We start from the raw sequence: 23,400 nt of genomic DNA on the forward strand, positions 1-23,400 counted from the left end.
CAATTAACAGCGAAACCTGTTTCCCTCACTCTCTTAACTAACATCGGCACCAACAAATCCGATGGTCCCGCGCGCTAGACACACCCATCCTTAGCTTTCCTCCGACACAGCATCGTCACTCAACTTCACTTCTTCTACATCATTGGAAAAGTCAACTACTAAGTATACGCTAATGCCCAACGGGGCAGTCTAAGCATAACGCGAGAGTCGGTCTCGGTATTGTCGAGCATACACTTCCTCTCTTAAATATCTTATAGTGCTCCGTCCACTAATACACTAAATCTAATTATAAGAGCCCTGCTCTAACGTACATATGTATCTTATCTTCGTGCGACAAGTTGTTAACTATTTATTTCTCTACGTCAGTGTAATCTAAGTGTTGGAAATATATAATTTATAATTCTGTGAATCACAGGGTTATACAACCTCAATTACCCCTATTATCTCAACGGAAATCAGGGGATCGATCAACTCGTGGTGTCGATTGTTATAATCGTAACGGGGATTTACGACCCCCGTTGACGTCTCTCCTCGCGATTACGTCTCCCCGCAATTGGTCGAGCAAACACCAAGGTTTAAATGCATATTTAATAGATAAAACAATTTTTTATCCAAGTTTTATTTTTCAATCGTATTTGTAAAAAATATGAATTTACACGGATACACGTAGTCTAATTATAACGCATGACTAAATTTCGAAATTCATCGTTTCATTTACTATCTCCCTATTTCGAATACGATTTTCAATAACACGTCCCTTTCCTTTTTTTCCTCAACATACTGTCATCTCTGTGATGATGCTCGTTTCGAAAGTTCGCAAGATGATTCGCGATGTCTGTTACAATCGTACCTGTTGGTGTCTGAAGGCGCATCAAACGACGTTTACAACGGAGAACTTTCACCTTAATTGCCAGGCCGGAAACAGGAAACGTTTTCGAAGTTGAAAAGGGCTCGTTGGTACGTCAAAAGCAATGGGAAGGACTTGTTCAGCAAAGCGTGGGAAGAGAAGAGCGTCATCTCCTTTCTCGCACCTTCTTCAAAATGCTTTTCCTACCTTCCGTACGTTTTTCGTAGTTTACTTTCTTTTTCTTTTTTTTACTTTTCGTAGTTTTTCATAGTTAAGCGACCGAGATAGAAACAAACGCAATTATTTGCGTTTCTTTGATCCTTGATCGTGTCAGTTATGGGAATAGCGCTGAATCGTGTATGGGAGAAATAAAATGGTACAAGGTCTTTAGAAATAGGAAAACGATAAACATTAAACAGGAACGAACGTAATTTTCTCTCAAAATGATATAAATATATTTTTCATAGAGACATATGGACATACTTTATTAGCGTCCATATACAGTGTATTCTTTGCTTTATTCGCTTGAGTGAACTCTGATTATAAATATTTAGTATGAAATTAATAGCGTTCTAATTATCGAGATAAAATACGTCGTAATTAAGAAACTCGAAGGTGGTGTAGGTGCAACGAAATTGGCAAAAATATGACAAAATGATGTTGGAAAAATCACGGGCATTGTTACGTCGCGTAACACTCTACCTAGCCTAGGCCACACACCGCGGGCAAGATGGCAACCAGATGTCTTCGGATACTCACTGCGTACCCTCAATAGCCTCAAGTACCTTCCATAAATCTCATAGATTTCCTAGTAAAGGTCCTTCAAACCAAACAAACGTCTATTTCCGAAGAATTTCTAAAGACTATATTCTAAAGACACGGCTGGATAAGGGAAAGTTAGTTTTTCTCACGTACGCTGCAACTTTTCTCCCACTAACCACTTTCTCTCGAGGGCGGTTAAGACCCTTCGTTTAACCAATTAACAACGAAGCCTATTTCCCTCACTCTCTTAACTAACATCGGCATCAACAAATCCGATGGTCCCGTGCGCTAGACACACCCATCCTTAGCTTTCCTCCGGGACAGCATCGTCTCCCAAGACAGTACTGATTCTACATCCTTCGAACGGTCAACATCCTTTAACCGGGTATACACACCCGTAGATCAGTCACTCACTCATCTCGTACATACGCATCAGCGTAACTGTCTTCGTTATAAGTTGTTGGAATAAACGGTGAAATATAACTTACTCTGCTGTGTCATATTCATTTAACCACCTCTGTTACCTTAACCGAAACAGGGGAACGACTACTTCGCGGCGTCGATTCACCGATTCGTAGCGAGAATTTACGCCTCTCGCTGACGCGTTTTCCTCGCGACCGCGTCTCTCCGCGAACGGTCGTAACAGGCATTAAAAAAGAAAAATATGATATTAAGAATTATCTAAACCACGTAGATTCCTGTGATGCTGGCAACGATAGAAAAAACTTGTATACTAACATAATAATGGCGATTTTATACAAATGGAAAGAGCAAATGAAAGTGGTAACGAAGATGTTCGAAGTACAAAAAGAACGTAACTGTATTTAATTACTCATGTTGAAAGAATCCAAGGTAGTGTACTTGGACCCCTACTGTTCTCCATCTACACTGCCGATTTACCAACTTTAGCAGAGATAACAACAGCGACATTTGCTGACGACACAGCACTACTAGCATCCCACTCAGACCCAATAATGGCATCCCACACTCTCTAGCGAGGTCTTGACTCTATGGAAAAGTGGTTCCACAAATGGGGCTTCAAAATTAACGAAAATAAATCCACACAGGTAACCTTCACGCTGCGAAAACAAACCTGCCCTCAGGTGACCATTAACAATATCACAATTCCTAACAAGGATTCAGTCAGATATCTGGGCGTGACTCTGGACAGGAGATTGACATGGAAACAACACATCATAGACAAATCGAAGCAACTCAAGGCTAAACTTAAAAAATTTTACTGGCTCATTGGCCGTCGCTCCAACTTAAGCACTGAGAGCAAAGTAATGCTATATAAAGCCATACTAAAATCTGTCTGGACCTATGGGATTCAACTATGGGGAACAGCGAGTAACTCCAACATAGAAATCCTTCAACGATTTCAATCAAAAACACTAAGATCCTTAATAGATGCACCTTGGCATGTCACCAACGAAACAATCCACCGCGACCTCAAGATACCCACAGTCAAAGAAGAAATATACAAGTTCAGAAGCAGATATAACACAAGAGTCAACAACCATTACCCATTAGTTACCCAACTACTTGACACGACGGACCAAATCCGCAGACTAAAAAGAAAATACCCTTTAGATTGAAGCATTAGATTCAACTAGAATCAACATAATATAAATTATTATAAACCAAGCTATTGTACCACGCCAAATCAAGTTACTTAAAATTCTCAACGAGAATTGATTGTAAATAGTCTACCAAATAAAAAAAGTGCTGAAAGAATTATGTGACTCAGCAGTCAAAAGGATACGGGATACAGAAATATTTAAAGGAACTGTCAATTAATTGTAATTTATATTTGAATAAGTGAAATTTCATATCAGAAAATTGATCGTTCTATCATCCGGAAATTCCACTATCCGAGCAGTTTTGTCTCCTGTTAGTTCGGATAAGGCACGCTCTACTGTATTTACCGCGTATGAGAATTTGTTCATGGTATAATAAGCTAACGTTACACCGTTCGAGTATTTCAGAGTTAATAGGTAATACGTCTGTGTGCACTTCTTTTTATGTTTCATCCTCAAGAATCAACATTTTAAACAGGATTTTAATAATTCATATCGATTGAACGGTAGAGATTCGTTACTTTTGCATAGCAGCCCTTGGTGCCAGAGGCTCTACTCGAATGCTTGTGAAATAAATATGTAATATGTAAATACGAAAGCTGACGAGCAGTATTTTCTCCCTCTAAACGCTCGTAGTTATATCACTCACAGATTTTCTACTGTGTCAGTTTATACGATCGTTAATAATATGTACAGTAATTAGACACAGCTGGAAGAAAACCTATGTATAAAAGTAAAATAAAATAAAACGTACAATGCCATTAACTTACTTTTCAGGCTACGAAATATTAAACTTTTCTAAATAAAACGAAAGAGCGCAGAGTTTAGTGCTGGAAAAGGTCAACAGTGCTTCACGAACGCCATGGTTTGATCACGAGAAACGAACGTTTGCCACGAATCGATTCAATATTTAACTGCGAATCCTTTTTCCCAGTAATAGTGGAGCCTTTGTATCAGACGAGATGCACGATATGCGAGGGAAAATAATTTTCATTGTTCATCAGGTTGAATGGATTTCATTGTGGGCCGCGTGCAACCCTCGAGAGTCAGTCCGCAACACGCCCGGGAATATTCGTTTACGCTTCGGAAAACCGAGAGACGAAGACGAAAAATTCAAGAGAGATCGTAGATCGTTGGATTGGAAATTGCATATTGGAGGACGAATCGCCGCGCCTTTTTGTCACAGCTGTCTATTTTTACCGTGTCTTTCCGACTAGCCGTCAAACGACCTCTTAATAATTTTACTCCGTTCGGACCACGTTTGTGAATTCTGTTAGCTCCATTCTGTTGGAAAGATTCTCCACGAGCATATTCAAGATATGCGACGCGTGACACTTTCTTGTTTGACTTACCTCGAGATTCGATTCTCGGTTGCCGCGGAGCATCTTTCTATGAATCAGCAAATTTGGTTTTCGACGGGAATAGATATTGGAAAAATTGGTATATAGGGCATTCGCGTTATTACCAATCGATGTTTCTTTCGTAAAACGGTAAATGCACGGGGAAAATGCAAGAAGAGAAGCTTCTCCCGTTCTATGACGAGTAGGATAAAATACCTGCTAATCTTTTACATATTTCTAATATTTCTCAGAGGAAATGAAAACGTTCTTTGATTTTTTTAATTGAACCTCGTATGTCATTTACGTAGCATACATATAAGTAAATAATATAAAATAATATATATGTCGGGTTCACATTATGATTAGGGTTAGGGGCGTGAAACGAATCTGCATTTGGATTACACATTGTTATGGGAGATGGGAAAACATAACCGGCACCGAAATGATCAACGCCGCCGTCTTTCTACGGCTAATCCGGCACGATCAGCGTTTCGAAAAGTTAGCACTCACGGAGGATATTCGGACCCGAGATCAATTCCTCAAGGAAATGCGAGCTTTCTCTCACGTGCAGAAGAGGGCAGTACCTCCGTCGAACGGCCCATCGACGGAACCTGCAGTCAAACGACACAAGCCATTGGCCCACCACGGGAGGTGCCTCTACTGCGGTAACCGCGGACACAAAGTAGAGGAGTGCCGCACTAGGCAGCGTAGGGATCAGCAAAGAAGAGTTACACAACGCCCGAAAGGAAGACAAACAGCCCCATCCTCCCAGGTGGTTTGCTTCAAGTGTCAGTCGGAGGGCCACATCGCAGCTAATTGTCCGCTACAACAAGACCGAAAACCCGGTCCCAAGAACAAACTCCGAGCCGACTTCTGCGCGGCGAAACCTCCAGCTGGTAGCTTAAGTCATCTGGGTGAGGCGCTCCCGTTCTACTTCGATTCCGGAGCCGAGTGCTCGTTAATTAAAGAATCCGTAGCTGCGAGATTTTCTGGTAAAAGAACGACCGATATAGTAGAATGCAAGGAATCGGGAATTTTTGTGTTAAAAGTACGTCTCAGATTCTGTCCATCGTACAGATTAACGACCTTACATTGGAGATAAAATTTCACGTCCTTGCCGATAGTTACCTAAAGTACGATATCATGATTGGCCGCGAAATCTTGGACAAAGGATTCGATGTGAATATTACGTCCAAGAGCCTAACATTAGCAAGACAAAGCTAGTTAATGCTTGCCATAAAACCGCCGAAAGGGAGATCGATCTTAACAAGGTAGACACCGAAGTAGTTGGTATTGATTTCGGATTGATTTCCATTCTCCAAAACTTTAAAGAGTCATTTATTACGGGTTTCACGCGTACTCGCGTAAATACGGGCCAGTTAGAGATTCGATTAATCGATCCCAACATCACTGTACAAAAAAGTCCTTATAAACTTAGTGAGGAAGAGCGGACAATAGTGCGAGAAAGAATCAGCGAGCTAATTAAAGCAAAAATCATAAGGCCTAGTAGTTCACCATTCGCGAGCCCTATGTTACTCGTGAAGAAAAAGGACGGCTCAGATAAACTGTGTGTAGATTTCCGGGCGTTAAATAAAAACACGGTCGCTGATCGCTATCCCCTACCTACCCCTCATCGTGGATCAAATTGCGAGATTGCAGAAGGCGAGATACTTCATTAGCCTAGACATGGCCAGCGGGTTTCATCAAATTCCCATTCATCCTAATTCGACGGAGTATACGGCGTTCGTTACACCCGACGGACAATGCGAGTACATAACTATGCCGTTCGGATTGAAAAATGCACCGTCCGTGTTTTAGAGGGCCATTCTCAATGCCTTAGGCGACCTCGCGCATTCATACGTTGTTGTTTACTTGGATGACGTCCTAATTATTGCCGACTCGATAGATCAAGCCCTAGAAAGACTGAACACCGACATATATATAACTAAATAATATAAAATAATATATATATGCCGGAGATGAAAGGACATCGGAACCTTCCCTTTGGAACTTCGGGAAAATCCCTTAACACCGTAATCTAGATTCTATCATAGACGTAATTAAACAATTGTCGTCATTCGATCTGATTGTATTTGTTCGAGACTTGTGATAATGAGCTTGGACTCGAGGCGACAACCAGTCGCCGAACGTAGCCGCAGTCACGGGATGAACGCTTTGTCTAACAAAAGTACGGAGTAATTCTATAGCTTTCCTTAAAAGAAATATTTGTAGCGGCACGCGACAGTAAACATTCCAACGGTTTCTGTCTCGTGGCTCGCCACACGCAGATTCTATTCTTCGGGTATGATGGTTACCAGATGCCGACGCGTCTCCACAGTACGTGATCAGCTAGCCGTTATAAACACTAAGATCTAGTTACCTAAAGTCCTTCAAACAGACGAACAGTCTTTGTTTCAACTATGGGAAGATAGGAGAGGCCTATTTTTCAACGAACGGCGTCTCCCACCAGCAACTTTCCCTCGAGGGCGGCTAGCATCTTTTTCTAACCACCGATATGGAGATTGACCAATTAGCAGCAACGCCAATTTCCCTCGCCTTCTGAACGAAGGCTATCCTCGACGAATCCGATGATCTCGTGTCCTTAGACACACCCCATCATAGTTTTCCTCCGCAGCATCATCGCGACGGAAAGTCTTTCTCTCATGAGGTCGTATTAGCGAGTTACTTTGTGTCTGTACGCTCGGTGAATATTCCACGTTTTAACAAAGAGTTCGACTTAGATATTGTGAGCATGTTCATCTATCATCCCGTTGACCGTGGACTCGTTATTGAACCTAAGATCATTGTCATTAGTTCCTCGAGTATCTAATTACCACGGTTACTTGTCCAATTCTATAATAATCGTATTTGCACTAGTCAATGTCTTCTCTATTGCATAACGACATCGTGTAGTCCGAACGAAGATTCGTTTTACGCCCCTAACTCTAATTCTAATGTAAACCCGACATATATAACTAAATAATATAAAAAATAATAACATATTATTAAATGCAATATTACGAAGCGTTTGAGCTATGATATTTCTTTCCTGTACCGATCTATTTAAAGAAAAACATAAATATCGTCTTATGCTTCGAAGAACATTGAAAACATAAAAATCTGATGTATTCCGTTTCCCATATTTTATCTACAAGAAAATCAAAGACCTGAAGCATACAAATGCGAGGACTACGTCTAGTGCCAATACATATGATAAGGAATATAGCATAGCTTAGACCAGCTGGAAGGGGAGAAATTAACTTAAATAGTAGAAACAATATATTTTATAGGATTAGGAAACAGTGTAACGTACAATATGCAATAACTATAAACTGAGAAACCAAAGGACCTATACTGTACAAATATCCGCAGTATTCAGCGTGCAGATTTATATCACAGCGGAATAGTCTAAAATATTGGTAATAATTAAAAGCAAGTAAAAGCAAAATATTATTCAATATAAATAGCGTTAAAAATAAGAACCTTTTGTTTAAACGAATAGATTTAAGGACGTTTATAACGTATAAGTGTTTTGTTGGGTGAATCCCTGCGTAGCCTGGAATCTATCCCTCGGTAGAGGCGGCCACTCGCCACGTCAACACAGTTGGATCACAATAATCCTAAGGAACGGTTATAAAACGAGGCTTCTGGATTTACCGTTAAGGCCGGTTAGCGGCTTAAAACATCTTCGATTCAAGACGTTCCTTATGGTTATTGCTCCATTAGGTAAAAATAGGGGAAACGTGAATTTTCTCATGTTTCCCAGGATTCCACCCGCAAGCGACCAGTGGTGGGGCAATCTCCACCGAGCAAGAGTTTTCCTTTGCAACAGTATCGTCATCGGACTTCGCTGGATCTACGACTATAGATCAGTCGATCTGTTGACTGGTTCATCGACATTAGAACAGTCCACATTTCTTCACCGTGTAACGGCACTCGACAGTAAACTTTCCAACGGTAATCGATATAATATATTTTCAACTAGCCCAAGGACCAGCTATAAATCTTAGGATTTATTTAGCTAAGGTTCTTCAAACGAACAAATAGTCTTTCTCTTAACAGTCCCTAAATCTATCACCTACTACGGAAGATACGAGAAATCTGCTTTTCTCACGTACGATGCTTCCCGCTAGCAACTTTCTCTCAAGGGCGGCTAGCATCCTTTTTCAACATAGAAATTAACCAATTAACAGCAACGTCCATTTCCCTCACTTTCCTAACGAAGGCTCTCCTCGACGAATCCGATGATCCTTAGACACGCCCCATCATAGTTTTCCTCTGCAGCATCATCGTGATGGAGAGTTCAATGAATAATTGACTAGAGCTCTGCGACGCATCGTGAGCAATCATCGTCCGAACTCGCTCCGCGATCTCTGTTCAATCGACACTGTATCGCACCGTCTAGAAACCGAACTTGTAATCGCGAAGCGCAAACCGTTAGCGCAATCGTAAGTTCCACACAAAGTGTATATTGGGAGTGTTGTTAATAAATATACTGTTAATTATACTCTAGTACTTCTTCAGTACCTATCACGACCTATCCACTTCAACCGGGGTTTCACCTTTAGATCAGTCACCTACGTCACTTATATCTACACATCAGCGTAACTATCTCTTCTACAAAGTTGTTGGAAATATATATCTTTGAACTGTTGATCAAGCATTATACTCATTAAATTACCTCTATTATCCTAATCAAAATAGGGAATCGAACAGTTCGTGTCGTCGATTGTCAAATCGTAACGGGAATTTACGATTCCTGTTGACGCGCTTTCTCGCGATTGCGTCTCTCCGCGACTGGTCGAATGAACATGGTCCTTCGAGCCGGATACGTGTCAACTGAAAAATGCACTTACCAGTGACCACACAGTGTCACGTGAAAAAAATCAAAACCAGCAGCGGAAGCGTTATCACTTCAGCGAAGCCAGTGACGTCAGGAGCGACACTTTCGAAGAGGTATAACCCGTTGGTCGAGGAAGGCACGCAACCTCCCGCCGCAACTGGACAATCATCAGCATAGCAATTTCCAACAACTCCAATCTCACAACAATATAAGTGTCACCTTCGGTGCCAAACACACACTCAACCTCCTGCCGCACATTAACGAGCAGCCACCGATAACCGGACTGACGTCCATATCGCAACTACAAGATAATCTTGTTCAATTTGTCGAATCCACTATGACCTCTATTCAAGAAAAGCGCATAAAACGAGAAGCGTTCAGGAGAGAATTAAGATCATTGCGCGCTATTCTCGACGATAATGAGGAAGGGATACAATCAATTGCTATCCAACGCAATTTAGAATACTTAGAAGAAGAATACGCGACGTTTAGGGAAACTCAATGCGAATTAGACGATCTGGACGAGAGTCAATCAATGCAGAATCGCATTTACCTTAAATGTAAGTACTTCCAGATCAAAGCACGCGCGTCTGAGATGATTGAGGAGGCAAACAAGCGATCAGATCAAAAATCTCGAAATATTACAACAAATTTATCGGACACATCATTATCGTATTCTGTCGAGTTACCGAAAATTCGACTACCTACATTTTCGGAAGCTTACGAAAATTGGCCAGGTTTCGCGGTTGAATTTCGCTCCGTAGTTCACGAAAACCCTCGTCTTGACGACTGTAAACGATTGATTTATCTCCGCTCTTTTTTAACACATGAAGCGTTTAACACTATAGCATCGTTAAGCAACGCAGCAGTCAATTACTCAGCCGCTTGGGACATATTAGAACGAAGATATAATAGACCGGAAAAAATCGTGGCTAAGCATTTGACAGAATTATTTGACATTGCCCCTTTACGCCGAACATCATATCGAGATTTACAAGCATATGCAAGTAAGGTAGAGTCCCACTACAACGCCTTGGAAGCGCTCGGACAACCAACTGCAGATACCGTGCTGTTACATTTCCTTACATCGAAGTTAGATCGCGAGACCGAATTAATGTGGAAGGATCAGACAAAACCCATACTATTGCCTAAGGTCAACGAACTTCTGACATTTGTAAACGATCGCTGTCAGGTCTTAGAACCTACAGGATCGAGGGCATGCATTCATCACGTCTCAATCTCTGTCATCCTGTCCGATTTGCCGTGGACCACATAAAATTTGGATCTGCAACACCGTCAGGATGAAAACCATCGGAGAACGCCTTGTAGCCGCCGAAGAAGTATCAGCGTGTATCAACTGCTTGAGGACACGACACACACTTTCGCATTGTACCGCCGGATTCTGTCGTATATGCGGGCAACGCCATCACACGCTGTTACATGGATTCGACTCTTGAATCAAGGGTCGGAACATCATTGGCTACCAGACACCTCCGACGACACCTCCATGCATCCGGAAGGCTCCATTAACACGTTGATTACCACGATATTCAGGTATCAGCAACATTTCCGGTAGGGCCGCGTCACCCGTATTCGGGTGGCACTTATTTGACTACTTGCGAAGGATCGTCGTAGGTATTTGAAAAGATATTCCAGAGGAAATAATAAAACTATTGAATTGTTATGAAAGTAATACGAAAATGGTTTATTAAAAAAATTATTTATAACGTAAAACTTTAAAGGATTCTATACATAGCTAAGGTTGGTCGGAACAATTTGGACAATAAGTTGTTGTTTTCTTTAAATTCTTTTGTGTCTTTGTCCGGTCCATTCGATGTCTTTTATTTACATAACATAGTTTGCATGCGCGTCTAATGCTTCTTCCGGAATCATTTTTCCGAACGGCGATATTATGCTGACACCGTCGAAGACAAGGCTTTTCTGTATTTTCAGACAACCCTAGTAATTTTAGAGCTAATAATTCTCTAAATATTCTAATATTTATATCTTTTCTTGTTGCAATTTTGTAAACCGTCAAAGTCGCGATAGACGAAAGTCAATAAGCTACTATTATTATTATTATACTTTATTTATAAAATATTATAAAACCCTTTCTTCTTTCCTTTTTTTCATACCTTTATCATCTAAAAAGACAATGGTTTATTCTAATAAATAATAATACTGATATAATATAATAATATTACTATAATAAACGGATTTCCCAAATTTGACGAGTCGAAACTAATCATAAAGAAACGATTAATCGTGACAGAGTTATCTGTATTAAAGTTGAAACGTCATGCTATAGAGATAATTGGCAACGCACGATCGTTTGTCAGAGCGTGCCGGTATGTTACAGGAGACAGAGCAAAAAGATCTGAACTTTAAAATGTTGGCTACATTCCAAATGAGCATGCTATAAATTGAAACAAACCGCAGGTTCGAACGTGTATTGGGAATTCTTGTAATTTACAGTCGGATTTAATACTTTCTAACAGTCCCGTTGGCGTTTCTAATATTCGACAATAATTAACGAATTTTCATTTAACGAAAGCGCTATTCCGTTATTAACTATGACTATCAATAATTTACATTGTGATTTTATAATGTAAACCGCGTTGAAAACCTTGATTTTGATAGTGTTCCTCGTTCTTTCGCATCAACAATTAAAGTATTAAATAAACTGACATAATTTGCACTGTTAGAAAAGATTGATGCATCGTGGTACCATTTTTGTTACATGCTACAAGATTACTATAATAATCCTAAACAGCTACTCATCATCGATCACTAACGATTCAATCAAAATTTTAATTTTGAACTTCTCAAAAAAGAGAAAAAAATTTTCATTTTCACCGACATAAACTAAAAAATCTACAAAACGATAATAAAACCAATTTGGACATACGGAATACCACTAAGGGAGACAGCAGCAATGAGCCACATAAATAAACTAGAGTCGCTACAATCGAAGATACTGAGAACAATAGCCAACGCCCCATGGTATGTCAGAAACGAGGATATACGCAAAGACTTAAAAATACCAACAATCAAAGAAGAAATTAGCAGGTACGCAGAAAAATACAAGGAAAAAACGGCAACACATCCAATCCAGCTGGCTGCTGAAGCGAGCAAAACTCTCATAAAAAGAAGAGAAAACACTCCACTGACTTCACTAAAACAATAAAATAGACAAACTCGAAGATGGTATCTCGCTGGCCATCCACATGTTATTTAGCAATTAAGCTAGAAAAATTTACCGAATGTCCAGCTGGACAAATTATAAAGTACAAATTAAATAATAAAAAAAAATGTTCATCGATAGAAGCTTTTATAATTTGTCTTAAGGAATTATTGTATAATGTAATAGAGGTGTTGATAAGTAATCCCAAATTTTTGCAGACTTTCTAGAAACTTAGAAGAGCAAAAAAGTTAGGTTTAGTTATAAATGATCTTAGTTTGTCCAGTTGTCTTAGTAGACAGTTCGAGTAATGAAGTATAGTTTTTTCTAAAATAAATAAAACGGGCAAGCAATATATTAAACGCTTAAGTCCGTTCGACAAAACTTCTCAATTTCAAACGTATCCTTCAAACCTGTCCGAATTCTACGACTTTCGATTAAATTCGAAATTAATAGAAAATAGATTTATATTTATTCGAATTCTACCTAACATTCCTCAAGTATGGTCGTGCATTATTTCCACAGATATCACGTTAGACTTAATTCGAGACTAATAGGGTCAACGTCCATCTCTCTAGGCACAAATCAACTCATATTAGCGAGCGAGACAAGCACGTGCAAGGATGAAGTGGAGAGTCCGGCATCTGTTCAACGCAGCGGGTATATCAGCTGTATCATTTCAGATTGAATCCAACCACGGATGGTCGTCCATGCATGGAAGCTTGTAATTAATTGCGAAATCCTAACACGGATATTGCGAATAAATTTTCATCGCTGTCCAAGCAAAAAAACAGTGAAAAAGGCGGTCTAACGTATCGTGACGAATAAAAGTGTAAAAACAAAGCAGAAAAAGAAATCCGCGGATATTGATATACAAAAAAATCTGAAATACGTTCCGGTCAGTCGTCATGAACCGTTGCTATTTCTTCGATACGTTTGCATCGTACTGGTAAGAATATTGTTTGATTTTGAAATAACTCCTGGTAAAGACGATTAAATTACATGTAGGCATTTCATTAACGAACACTGTGAATAATCAGAATATTCATGTGATTTTCTTACACGGGAAAAAATCGTACGAGAGCAAATTTGCTACTTGACGAAGATATCGTTTATTCCTTTTAACCAATTTTTTAATATGTAAATTATATGAGAAAGAGTTGCACATGTGCATTTTTGTTCCAAAAAATGTACGAATTTTAGGATTGACGATTCTTATAAATCCGAAATAACGAAACTAGTTCATCGTTGGAAAAACATACCGACGCAATTGCTTCGATGAAATATTTTGAAGAAGCTGGCGATTAAGCTGTGACTAAAATTTCGTTCGAGAAAATCCAACGTTTCTTATACAACAACTTAACAGTTGCGCTAATTGTACAATTTTTTCAGTACTCAGAGGATAATACTTTACTAAGCGTTTCGGACGTTTCTGTTAGCCAGATTTTGACAATACTCTATCGTCCAAACTCGATATCATTCCGGCGATGGAAACGTGGCTAACAAACTATAAGAATCAACAGCTGGAAAATTTGCGCCCCAGTGGCATTCGAATCGATTATTTCGACGAGTAATTGCCGCCAACTAAATTCAGATAACGTGAATAATCACCAGGGCAAACACATGCAGAAACGTGGTCCGCGTCGTACACAAGAACAGGAATGTACACGAACGCAGCAAGGAGAGGATCATATTGGAAACTGTCTGTTGGCACGAGAATTCCAGCCAGTTCCACGCATGGACGAACGGAATCGTAACAGCAACCAGGCATTTTGAGATCCTTGATTCCGTCCAAGAGGATATAAATCATCTCGAGCGTGAAGTGTACACACGGCGCCGAGTTACAGGGGCCCTTCACATTTGCCAGCCTCCTTCCGGTTACCTCGCCGCTTCGTCTTAACCTCTGACGCAGTATTTGCCGGCTTGATTCTCGGTTCAAAGGGAAATGCGACCCTCTTTCGTTTCTCTTTTCATTCGTTTTTCCGGTAAAAATATGCCGGGAATTATCTCGTTTACCTAGCTGTGTATTTTTAACTCGTTTTTAACGTGACTTTTACTGGTTTCCTGTTTAATTTTAGTAATGCTCGTAGACGTCGTATGAGTTTAATTAAATATGGACTAACTGTAGGGTTCTTTTTCATCGTTTCGCGTGGATGCGCGAAATGGTTAGAGGGAAAGACGAATAGGATTTTTCTGAAAATAGAATGCCTCCCTATAAATCGTTTCATTTATGTTGATTACTCTTGATCTCTTCTCTTCCATTAACGTATACGAACTTCAGGTGTAAAAAATAGTTTGATGATTGTAGCTGCTTGATATATAAGCAAGATTCAGGCCACTCGCGATGAGAAATTTTGCGGCGGAGATAAAAGTGATAGAAAGATTATTTCATTTTCAAATGTGTGAGTGAAACAAGTATGTGCGTTTAAATAAAAAAGTAAAATAATGAGAAAGAACGATGTACAAATTAACATCGATATTAAAACGGAGAGATTTTTCCAAGAAAATAAAAGTAACATTAAATTCTTCTAATCACATGGAACTGTACTATGTAAATAATATAAAACTTCGGATACTTAGGTTTAATTGATTATCACATAAACGACGTAAGAAATACCGTTGTCTATCAACGTTTATTATATTCCTTGTACATTCGAAGAAAGCAACGTCCCAAATGCGTCAATTTGCTATCAATTACCACTGACTCGATTTCCCATTTTCGCGCAAACAACCTGCTCGTTCTCCGTACAAAAACGCGCTCTGCTTCGTAAATTGCAATCGCGGAGGCTCTCCAAGCTCCGAACAAACCAACTCGTCCCTTCGTTCAAGTTGTTCTACCTCAAACAGACGAGTGTCTTAACCGAGCGGAACAACGCCAGTGGTGAACACCAGTCGTTTTATCCGGCTCCAGAAAAATTCATGGAATAGAAGAAATTTTCAGGACGAGTGATTCCCGAGTCTGGTAAAGAGGACAAAGAGAAAGGGCGAAAATAGTAGGAAAATGGGAAATAGCGAAAGCGAAGGAGCGTTGTTAGTCTGCGCTTACTATGGCGTATTATTTAACAGGTTTCGTGGGCCGTCTCGTTTGCATGAAAATAACCGTCTCGATTAGCATACAGACGCGACGAAATCCTAAAACTACTTTGGCCTGAGGATCACGTGCGCGGTCTTCTTCTCCGTACCACGTAGGCAGAATCTAAAATCATGGATTTCCAACGGCGAAATCCCCGTGGCCGTGGAAGATCGCGCAGGCGAACACGCTAAAGATTATCTGTGACGAATAGTGGCCTGTTCTAGGTGGTCTATTCTGTCTGGAAATGAGCAGATGCTGCCCATCGAGGGAACCAACATCCGACTGCTTGCTCGGCCATCCGTGAAATCGCGCCGCGATTTTATTCTCCAGAGAGCGTGCATGTGGTTTAGGACGTAGTTGTATACAGTTGATATATTTACATATGTAGTTGTGGATAGCGACGAACATTCGAGTCTCAGTTTTCGAAATTATTCGATATTTTCTGAGGCCGTGAAAGTTCGATTCACTTCGAATAGAAGGATATAACCTAACAAACACGAAGATGGTACCCCACTGGAGGTAGCCACCTACATGATAATCAAACAGCCAAAAAAAATTCTACCAAATGTCCAAATCGGACAAATTGTGAATGTAGATAACCAAATAAAAAAAAAAACTTCGAATAGAGTTTGATAGGTACTCTGAAACTCCTGAAAATGTTGGAAATCTTAAAAATCCTGAAGGTCTTGTAAACCTTGTAAATCCTGCAAGTCGTTCGCATAAATGCATTTCCGATATCCTGAAATTTTCTAGATATTCTCCGATAGGTATCTTTATGTTATTATTAGGTGTATCATGTATTTTACGTATATCATTGATACCGTTTAAGTTAAAGCATTCAGAATGCTCGTAAAACATTGACTACGCGCTAAACCTTTTAAGATCTATCGAAATAATCGCGATTTTCAAGACTTTCCACACTTTCGAGACTTTCAGGAGTTTTCAGGGTATCGAATCCTATTCGATGCGATTCGAAGTGTTTGACAATCCATCGCTGGTTGCAGAGGAACAAAGGAAACTTTAAAGAGGAAGAGCGCTATAATTTTACGAAATTGAGTTGTTTTACAAGGGTAACAAATAATTTCTGTATAGTTTGTATAGTACCATATACTCAATTATTAATCTAATTGTATATAAATTTATTACTGTTACATATAAAAATCTATTTATTTATTTATTTAAAAATGTGTACTTGTAAAATCTCAGTAATGATATTAGTGATTTAATTGTACAAGGGACCGGTGAATACTCTTACATTTCTTGCGAAAAAAGACCTATACACAGTATATTCCTGAATAAATTGATTTAAGCTCCACGAAGCAAGTCATTTTTATCGTAAGAAATGTAGAATCTCGAAAGCAGTTTCCGTTCGTTAATATCTGATGTTAAAACATTGAAAATTTGTATCGAAAAATTGTATCAATATGGATGAAATTAACAACGTTCTTTGAAAAATATTGTCAATGAGCTTTTATTGAGTCGTCTCTGACGAGGTTTACTACGGAAGTATAGTCGACCCATTTTCACATCGACGCACGAGACTTACATGCTTGCTCCTCGTTCGACGAAGAAAGTGTAAAATGTATATAAAAAGGATAATGAACTTTTATAACCTGGAAACTTTATCGTAGCCAGAAAGCAAAGTAGAACGATCTGCCTGACTTATGCCAAGTTTTTCTACTGAAAGCTTTTAATCTCGCGGTACAACATCACTTTTATTGCTTCACAACGAACCAAAACCAGTTGTTTCATACATAATCATGTAAAACAATGTGAAATTCTAGTAACAGCGTGCTTTTCGAGATAAGAAACGTACATTGTTTCCATTTCTGTAGACGCAGGTAATACAATAATGTTTATTAATTTCGCCCTCTGCGCCTTTGAAATGGACTTGGCATTATAGTTGCCAAATATTAATCCATCCAAACCTTCACATACATACTTACGAAAAGATTGCGCATTTCTATGCAAATTCATATTTTTCAGAGTATAATTTAAAAAATAGAACCTCGGTAGAAAATTGTTTCCCTTGCCGGATGTTATGAAAAGAGCTACACTTTGTTCGTTTTATATATTTTTTCATATAATGTACAGTCTGTGCAATTTCGCACTTCCAACTTTTTTTTATAAATGCATAAGAATCTGTCCTCTACTTATGAATGTAGATCAATCATTCTAGCTCTACTTCGTGACAGTTACAAATAATATATGTATAAAAATGTATGTGTATATATATATATATATATATATATATATATATGCTACTTATTTCCAGTTTTGACATAGTTTCGCACTTCCATTTTACTTTTTCTCTAAGGAGTAAATCCAGTTAACTGTCTCTTCGCAATATTTTTCTTCTGAAATTTCTTTCGTATTAGCTTCCAACCACTTCATTCTTTAGCACTTCGTTACATAGTGCTTCATTAAAAGTACAGGAGCTGTACGATCAATAATCCTTCGTACGCTAGTTCATGCTCCGTGGTACATTAGAAACGAGGATCTCAGGAAAGATCTCCAGGTGCAATCAGTTGAAAATACAACACAATTAACGCGTCTTTTTGCGAGACATAAGAAGAGATTAGGAGACCACCCAAATCTACTGGCAAACAATTTACATTGAACGTTTATTCCGAGAAGACTGAGCAAAAAACATTCTAATGATCTATTTAACTAAGACACTTAATAATCTGCGAACAAATGTATTAGGTTGTTCCAAAAATTTCTTTCGTCTAAGGAAATAATAGATGCACAACATCCTCTGTTTCATATTATTTTACTGAATCACGTATAATTTATTTTGCAGTAATAAAACAAGTATTTCCTTATAAAGGGAAAGAAAGGTTTTGGGAGAACCTAATATTTAATTCTAAGGCGTGGATTATTGGGACTATGCTTACAAACTAGTATTGTAACTTGTTACGCCAATTTACGAATGTTTTCATAAATAACATGTAAAGTATCTCGAGGAAAATAAAAAAAAGAAAATATAGTACTTTAAATTTCCTTCCTTATCACTACATAATTTACATTTCTTTTTATCTTCCTCTAACTAAAATCTGCTTGATTTCTTTAAATTGTCGTATCTTACCACTTTGCGATTCTTTTTTGCCTACCACCTTTATCACATTTATTTCTGGATATTCTGACATCGCTGCACATTTAATATATTTATAACTCACAAGTGGTATAATAAATAATTTTTCGCGGAAAGTGTACGCGAAAGAAACGGTCCTAATCGTAAATCTTATAATTTGTGTGCCTAACGAAACTTACTTCCCCTTGGTAGCGATAAAGTTAGTCGTGGAAAATTAAATTAATTTCTAATTGTACTTCTGAATTAAACGATTACGGAGGAGTTAGAGCTGACGTTAATACTAATAGAGCGTTGAAAATTAACAAGTTTTCTAAAAGATTTGATCAAGGTTGAACAAAATTGGTAGGTACTTAATGCCTTTACGTTCAGACGTGTTCAATCTCGGTAAAGTAACTAACAGCCGTACGAATAAATATTTACGGAAAGCTGTAGTAGCAGCTAATAAAGTGCTGTGCAAATAGTGCAGACGTGATCGACATTTAATGGCTACCGATCGGTCACGAAAGTGTACAGAGTTTCCGAAGGAATTCGATTTTCCGCTCTGGTCACATCCCAGGGATAGTTGGCTAAGCCTTCAACAAATACTTTTAGAGGCACTACAAACATCACCAAGATTTATTGAATTATCGATTAAATTGATCAACTCCTTGTTAAGAAATAACAAAATATTATTGCATCGTAATTTTTCAATTCTACTGATTCGTATAAAATGTTTCATTGAATCATAGTAAACATATTATTGAAATACTAAAAGAAATGCTATTCTTCGATTTTGCATGCGTGATGTTTTAATCATATCTGGTAAACATCGAAATCGTAGAAACACTCAAACTCGTTTATGACGTGTAAACGATTTCGAATTCTTAAAATTATATGAAAATATATTCTTATACGAGAGAGCCCTTTTGTATCAGGTGGATGGAAAGATGCAGTTTGATACCAGTGTAAATCAATCAGACGTGTAACAAAATAGTTACACGTGTACGCCTGTACAACATCAATTATAAAATTCAAACTGCCATTCAATTTCGTGCCTGGAATTTATCCATTTCTCTTTATTGAATTTATCCATATAGGAAACGCGTGTTTCATAAATATGTTTCATACGATGTTTTATGAGATTGTGCACAGCTTTAAATTAATAATTATTCCTATTTCAGCAATAATCGTAACGAATATTCAATAATCGTACTCTCTTCTGGTTAGGAAAGATGAACATCATTCAAAGAGGGAAAGTTCATATTTCAATTTTCAAGGGAGTTGCATCTAAAAGCTTCTGCCTAGAATCTGGAAGAACGTTTCGTGTAACGCTTTATTCGAATCATTTCGCTCTAGAATTAACAACATTGACGCAAATCAAGGTAATAATCTCGAGTCCTTTGTCTCTCGGTCACCGTACACAAAAGATGATAGTTCCGAGAAGGACGATGCACTTTTTGAAAGAACAAGCCCGACGCGTGATTCTTAGGGAAGCCAGAGAGATGTGCATGTACGTACGTGTGCAGAGGCACCTTGAGCTCAAGGGTTAATTCTGGTCTGCACAATAGAGCCGATCCAGAAGACTAGGTCAAGAGAAAGGGAATGGGTTAACAAAGGGGAAATGTACATCGCTTGATTCTCTCCCTTTCCCTCTCTCTCTCTCTCTTTTTCTCTCTCCGCTCCTCATTCTGTTTCTTTGTTTGTTTTCTCTGCTTTTCTCTTGTAGCAGATGTGTACTTCTATCGGTCCCTTGTATGGACAATTTGAAATAGCTGGATCGTTGAACACTCTTGTGAATGAAACAGAGAAAGTATTAACACTAATCTTACCCAGGCTCGGTCAAATGACTGGTTTTAAAATTTAATTTAAAATTGTACGTTCATTGTTATCTCTTTTGTTCATCTAAGTTCGTGTAAGTTCTTATATTAACAAAAATTGAGAAATTGATTAATCGGATAACACAAGAATTTACATAAAGTTAGACGAACGAAAGAAATAACGATGAATGTAGAATTTTAATTTAAATTTTGTAACCGGTCATATGATCGGCCTTGAGAAGCTTAGTGTTAAGCGTTGTATTACATTTTGTCGATGACAGAACGAACTTTCGAAACAGAACGAAACACTCTCAGATAATAACTGACCGTGTAAACTCGACCGCTATGGATAGTTTGTACGACCGATTGCAATATAGTTTCAAGTATAGTCACGAGAATGTAACGCACAATTCAAATTATTGGATAATAAAAATTTGTTACTTTGTAACATTATGAATTCTGGAACAGATAATGTAATCAATCGAATATCTCAATAAATCGTTAACCATTAATTTCTACAGTTGCTAACATGATTTCACCTAAAACAACAGAGATGTAATCTAAACAATTACTTCGATAGATCAATAAAATATTATTTGTAGTAATAACGGATAAATCTTTGTACCATTGATTTAAGATCGATCATCTAGAATAAATTATTATTAAATTCTACAGCCATAAATCTAAAAATCTCATTGCATTTTCTTCAAAATACAGAATTAAAAACTTTAAACGATGCGCAGACTTTTTATATCGACAAACTTTAAAATCACCATCACACTAAGAAGGAATTTTGTCATATTGTCTACTAACATCGTTTTACGTACTTGAACGTATACTCCTCTTTCTCTATTTAATTCATATCCTTCAATGCGTCGGATGAATAAACACTCGGTTTTTGCGAAGAAACTCGGGAGGATTTTATGTGGGTGATTGAATTCGAGACAGCTTTTGAACTCGATCCAGAAACGTTTGACTAGGAGAGAATTTATCATTCGCTCTCAAACGATGGTCAAACATTTTTCCAGTGTAGACACGATAGAGTCGTTTAACATAAACGCAAGTCAAGGCGGCCAGCTGGAACCGCTGCATCATGCTCGATCAAGCGAAGGACGATCACGAAACGGACGTAACGCAATAAAACAGAAAACTTGCACAATCCCCATAAACTTCACGGACTGACTGCAGTTGATTGAAAGATATTGCAAGATACCTCAGCGTACCACGTTATTTCGCACGTTCATATTAGATATATATTTTTCTTGCCCTATTTTACTTTCTTCCCTATTTATCCTTTAATCGTTACGTTCGGGAATATACTTTTTTACTTTATCATTTAATCGTAAAATTTACGTTTAACAAACCTCCTATTTTATCCTTTAATCATTACGTTTCATTTACAGGGTTTTGTGTTATTAACGTCTCATTTAATACGTCTGATTTTCGTCAAACGATTTGCATATAATCACGATCCTTTTTTCTTTTCTTTTTTAATGAAAGGATTTGTCATTATACAAAGGTAAAGCTTTAGCGAATTTATAATTGAAACTTTTTCTACGCAGAATATCTGCTTCGTTCGTTATGATAAAAGAAACTCGCGTGTTAAAATCTTCTAAAAGCAAAGCATTTTTATACGAATCTGCCAAATTAAAAATTTCAGTTTCTGTCTGTCGATGGTAAAGAAAGTCTTGACATTGGACTCTCAGCCTCGAGAAATTGGAATTCTGCGTCTCTCTGAGCAAAACATTTCTACTCTGCGTTCTGGCAGAAAAATTTTAATCTTAGCATTTCAGGATTAAAACGTATGTAGGTACTATATTAAAATTAGTATCCGTGATAAGACATTTTTAGGAGATTGAAATCGTCTTTGAAGATCCAAAATTCGAGGACAATGAGAAGCAACCGTTGGTAATAAATATTAAAAATTATGCAAAATATTATAAATTATAGAAAAATATTATAAATCGTGTAAAATAATTACTTACCTTGAACTATACAGAACTCTGCCGTCTTGATAAAGCCTGACGAACTTATTAGGGCTGGTTATCGTGTGTAAATAACTGTGCTTTCCATTGTAAAAGTACGTATCCGGCTTCCAGATTCTTGCCAGCATCGATATACTGAGCGCCAGAGTTTCTTTGCCACCTTGAAAAGCCAAACGTCGATCCACCCACGATTGCCGGAAGTAGCAATCCATTGAATATGTCTGCGCAGAGATTTTGTTCTTCTTACTTTTGTAAATTCGTATTCGATAAAACTTTCTAATCAACGAGGTCCTCCTCTTTACCATTATAGTACTCCACGATAATAATACATTATCCAATATAAGTATTGGCGCAAAAGCTTCGCGTATAATTCGAGCAAATAAGTTTTGCACTTGGTTTCGATAGATCAGAAATAATCTCATTCCTTTATATATATACAAATGCTTTGGCAGATAAATCTTAAAGTAACGAAATAAAGCGAACCACGAGATACAGTTATATTCAGACAGGTAGTAAAATAAGGTTTAATTTCAAGAAATACGTTAAGTTCTATTTACCAAATGTCCAGTTGGACAAATTGTAAAGTACAAATTAAATAATAATGAAAGAAAGAAAAAACATTCAGCTATAGAAACAGAATATATCAAACGCGTATATATTCAAGAAAGATCGTGAAAGACATAAGCCTCGACATCATAAAGAAATACAATAAAATACAACAATCTCATTCTTCCTTATTAATATTTAACAAAATACTAATTCTATAAAAATACACTAACCTTTGTTTCTTTTTATTTTTTCATTTCTTCAATTAATTCACGAACTGTTTATGCATACGTGTAATGCTTACATTCGTACGTGTAATGCGCACATTCTACAAATAGAAACTCACAAAACTG

General features: G+C 37.9%; 1 protein-coding gene across 3 annotated transcripts in view; it reads right to left on the reverse strand.

Annotated features, from left to right (window-relative positions):
• Positions 1–23,400, reverse strand: part of Grd (GABA-gated ion channel) — a 95,169-nt gene that overhangs the window by 19,454 nt on the left and 52,315 nt on the right. For all 3 annotated transcript variants that reach the window (XM_076627702.1, XM_076627704.1, XM_076627703.1), the window contains one exon: positions 22,502–22,722. In XM_076627702.1, the coding sequence (XP_076483817.1) occupies positions 22,502–22,722 (221 nt within the window). The remainder of the gene's footprint in view (positions 1–22,501; positions 22,723–23,400) is intronic.

The sequence above is a fragment of the Bombus vancouverensis genome, chromosome 2 (genome assembly GCF_051014615.1).
Source record: "Bombus vancouverensis nearcticus chromosome 2, iyBomVanc1_principal, whole genome shotgun sequence".
Classification (NCBI taxonomy): Eukaryota; Metazoa; Arthropoda; class Insecta; order Hymenoptera; family Apidae; genus Bombus; species Bombus vancouverensis.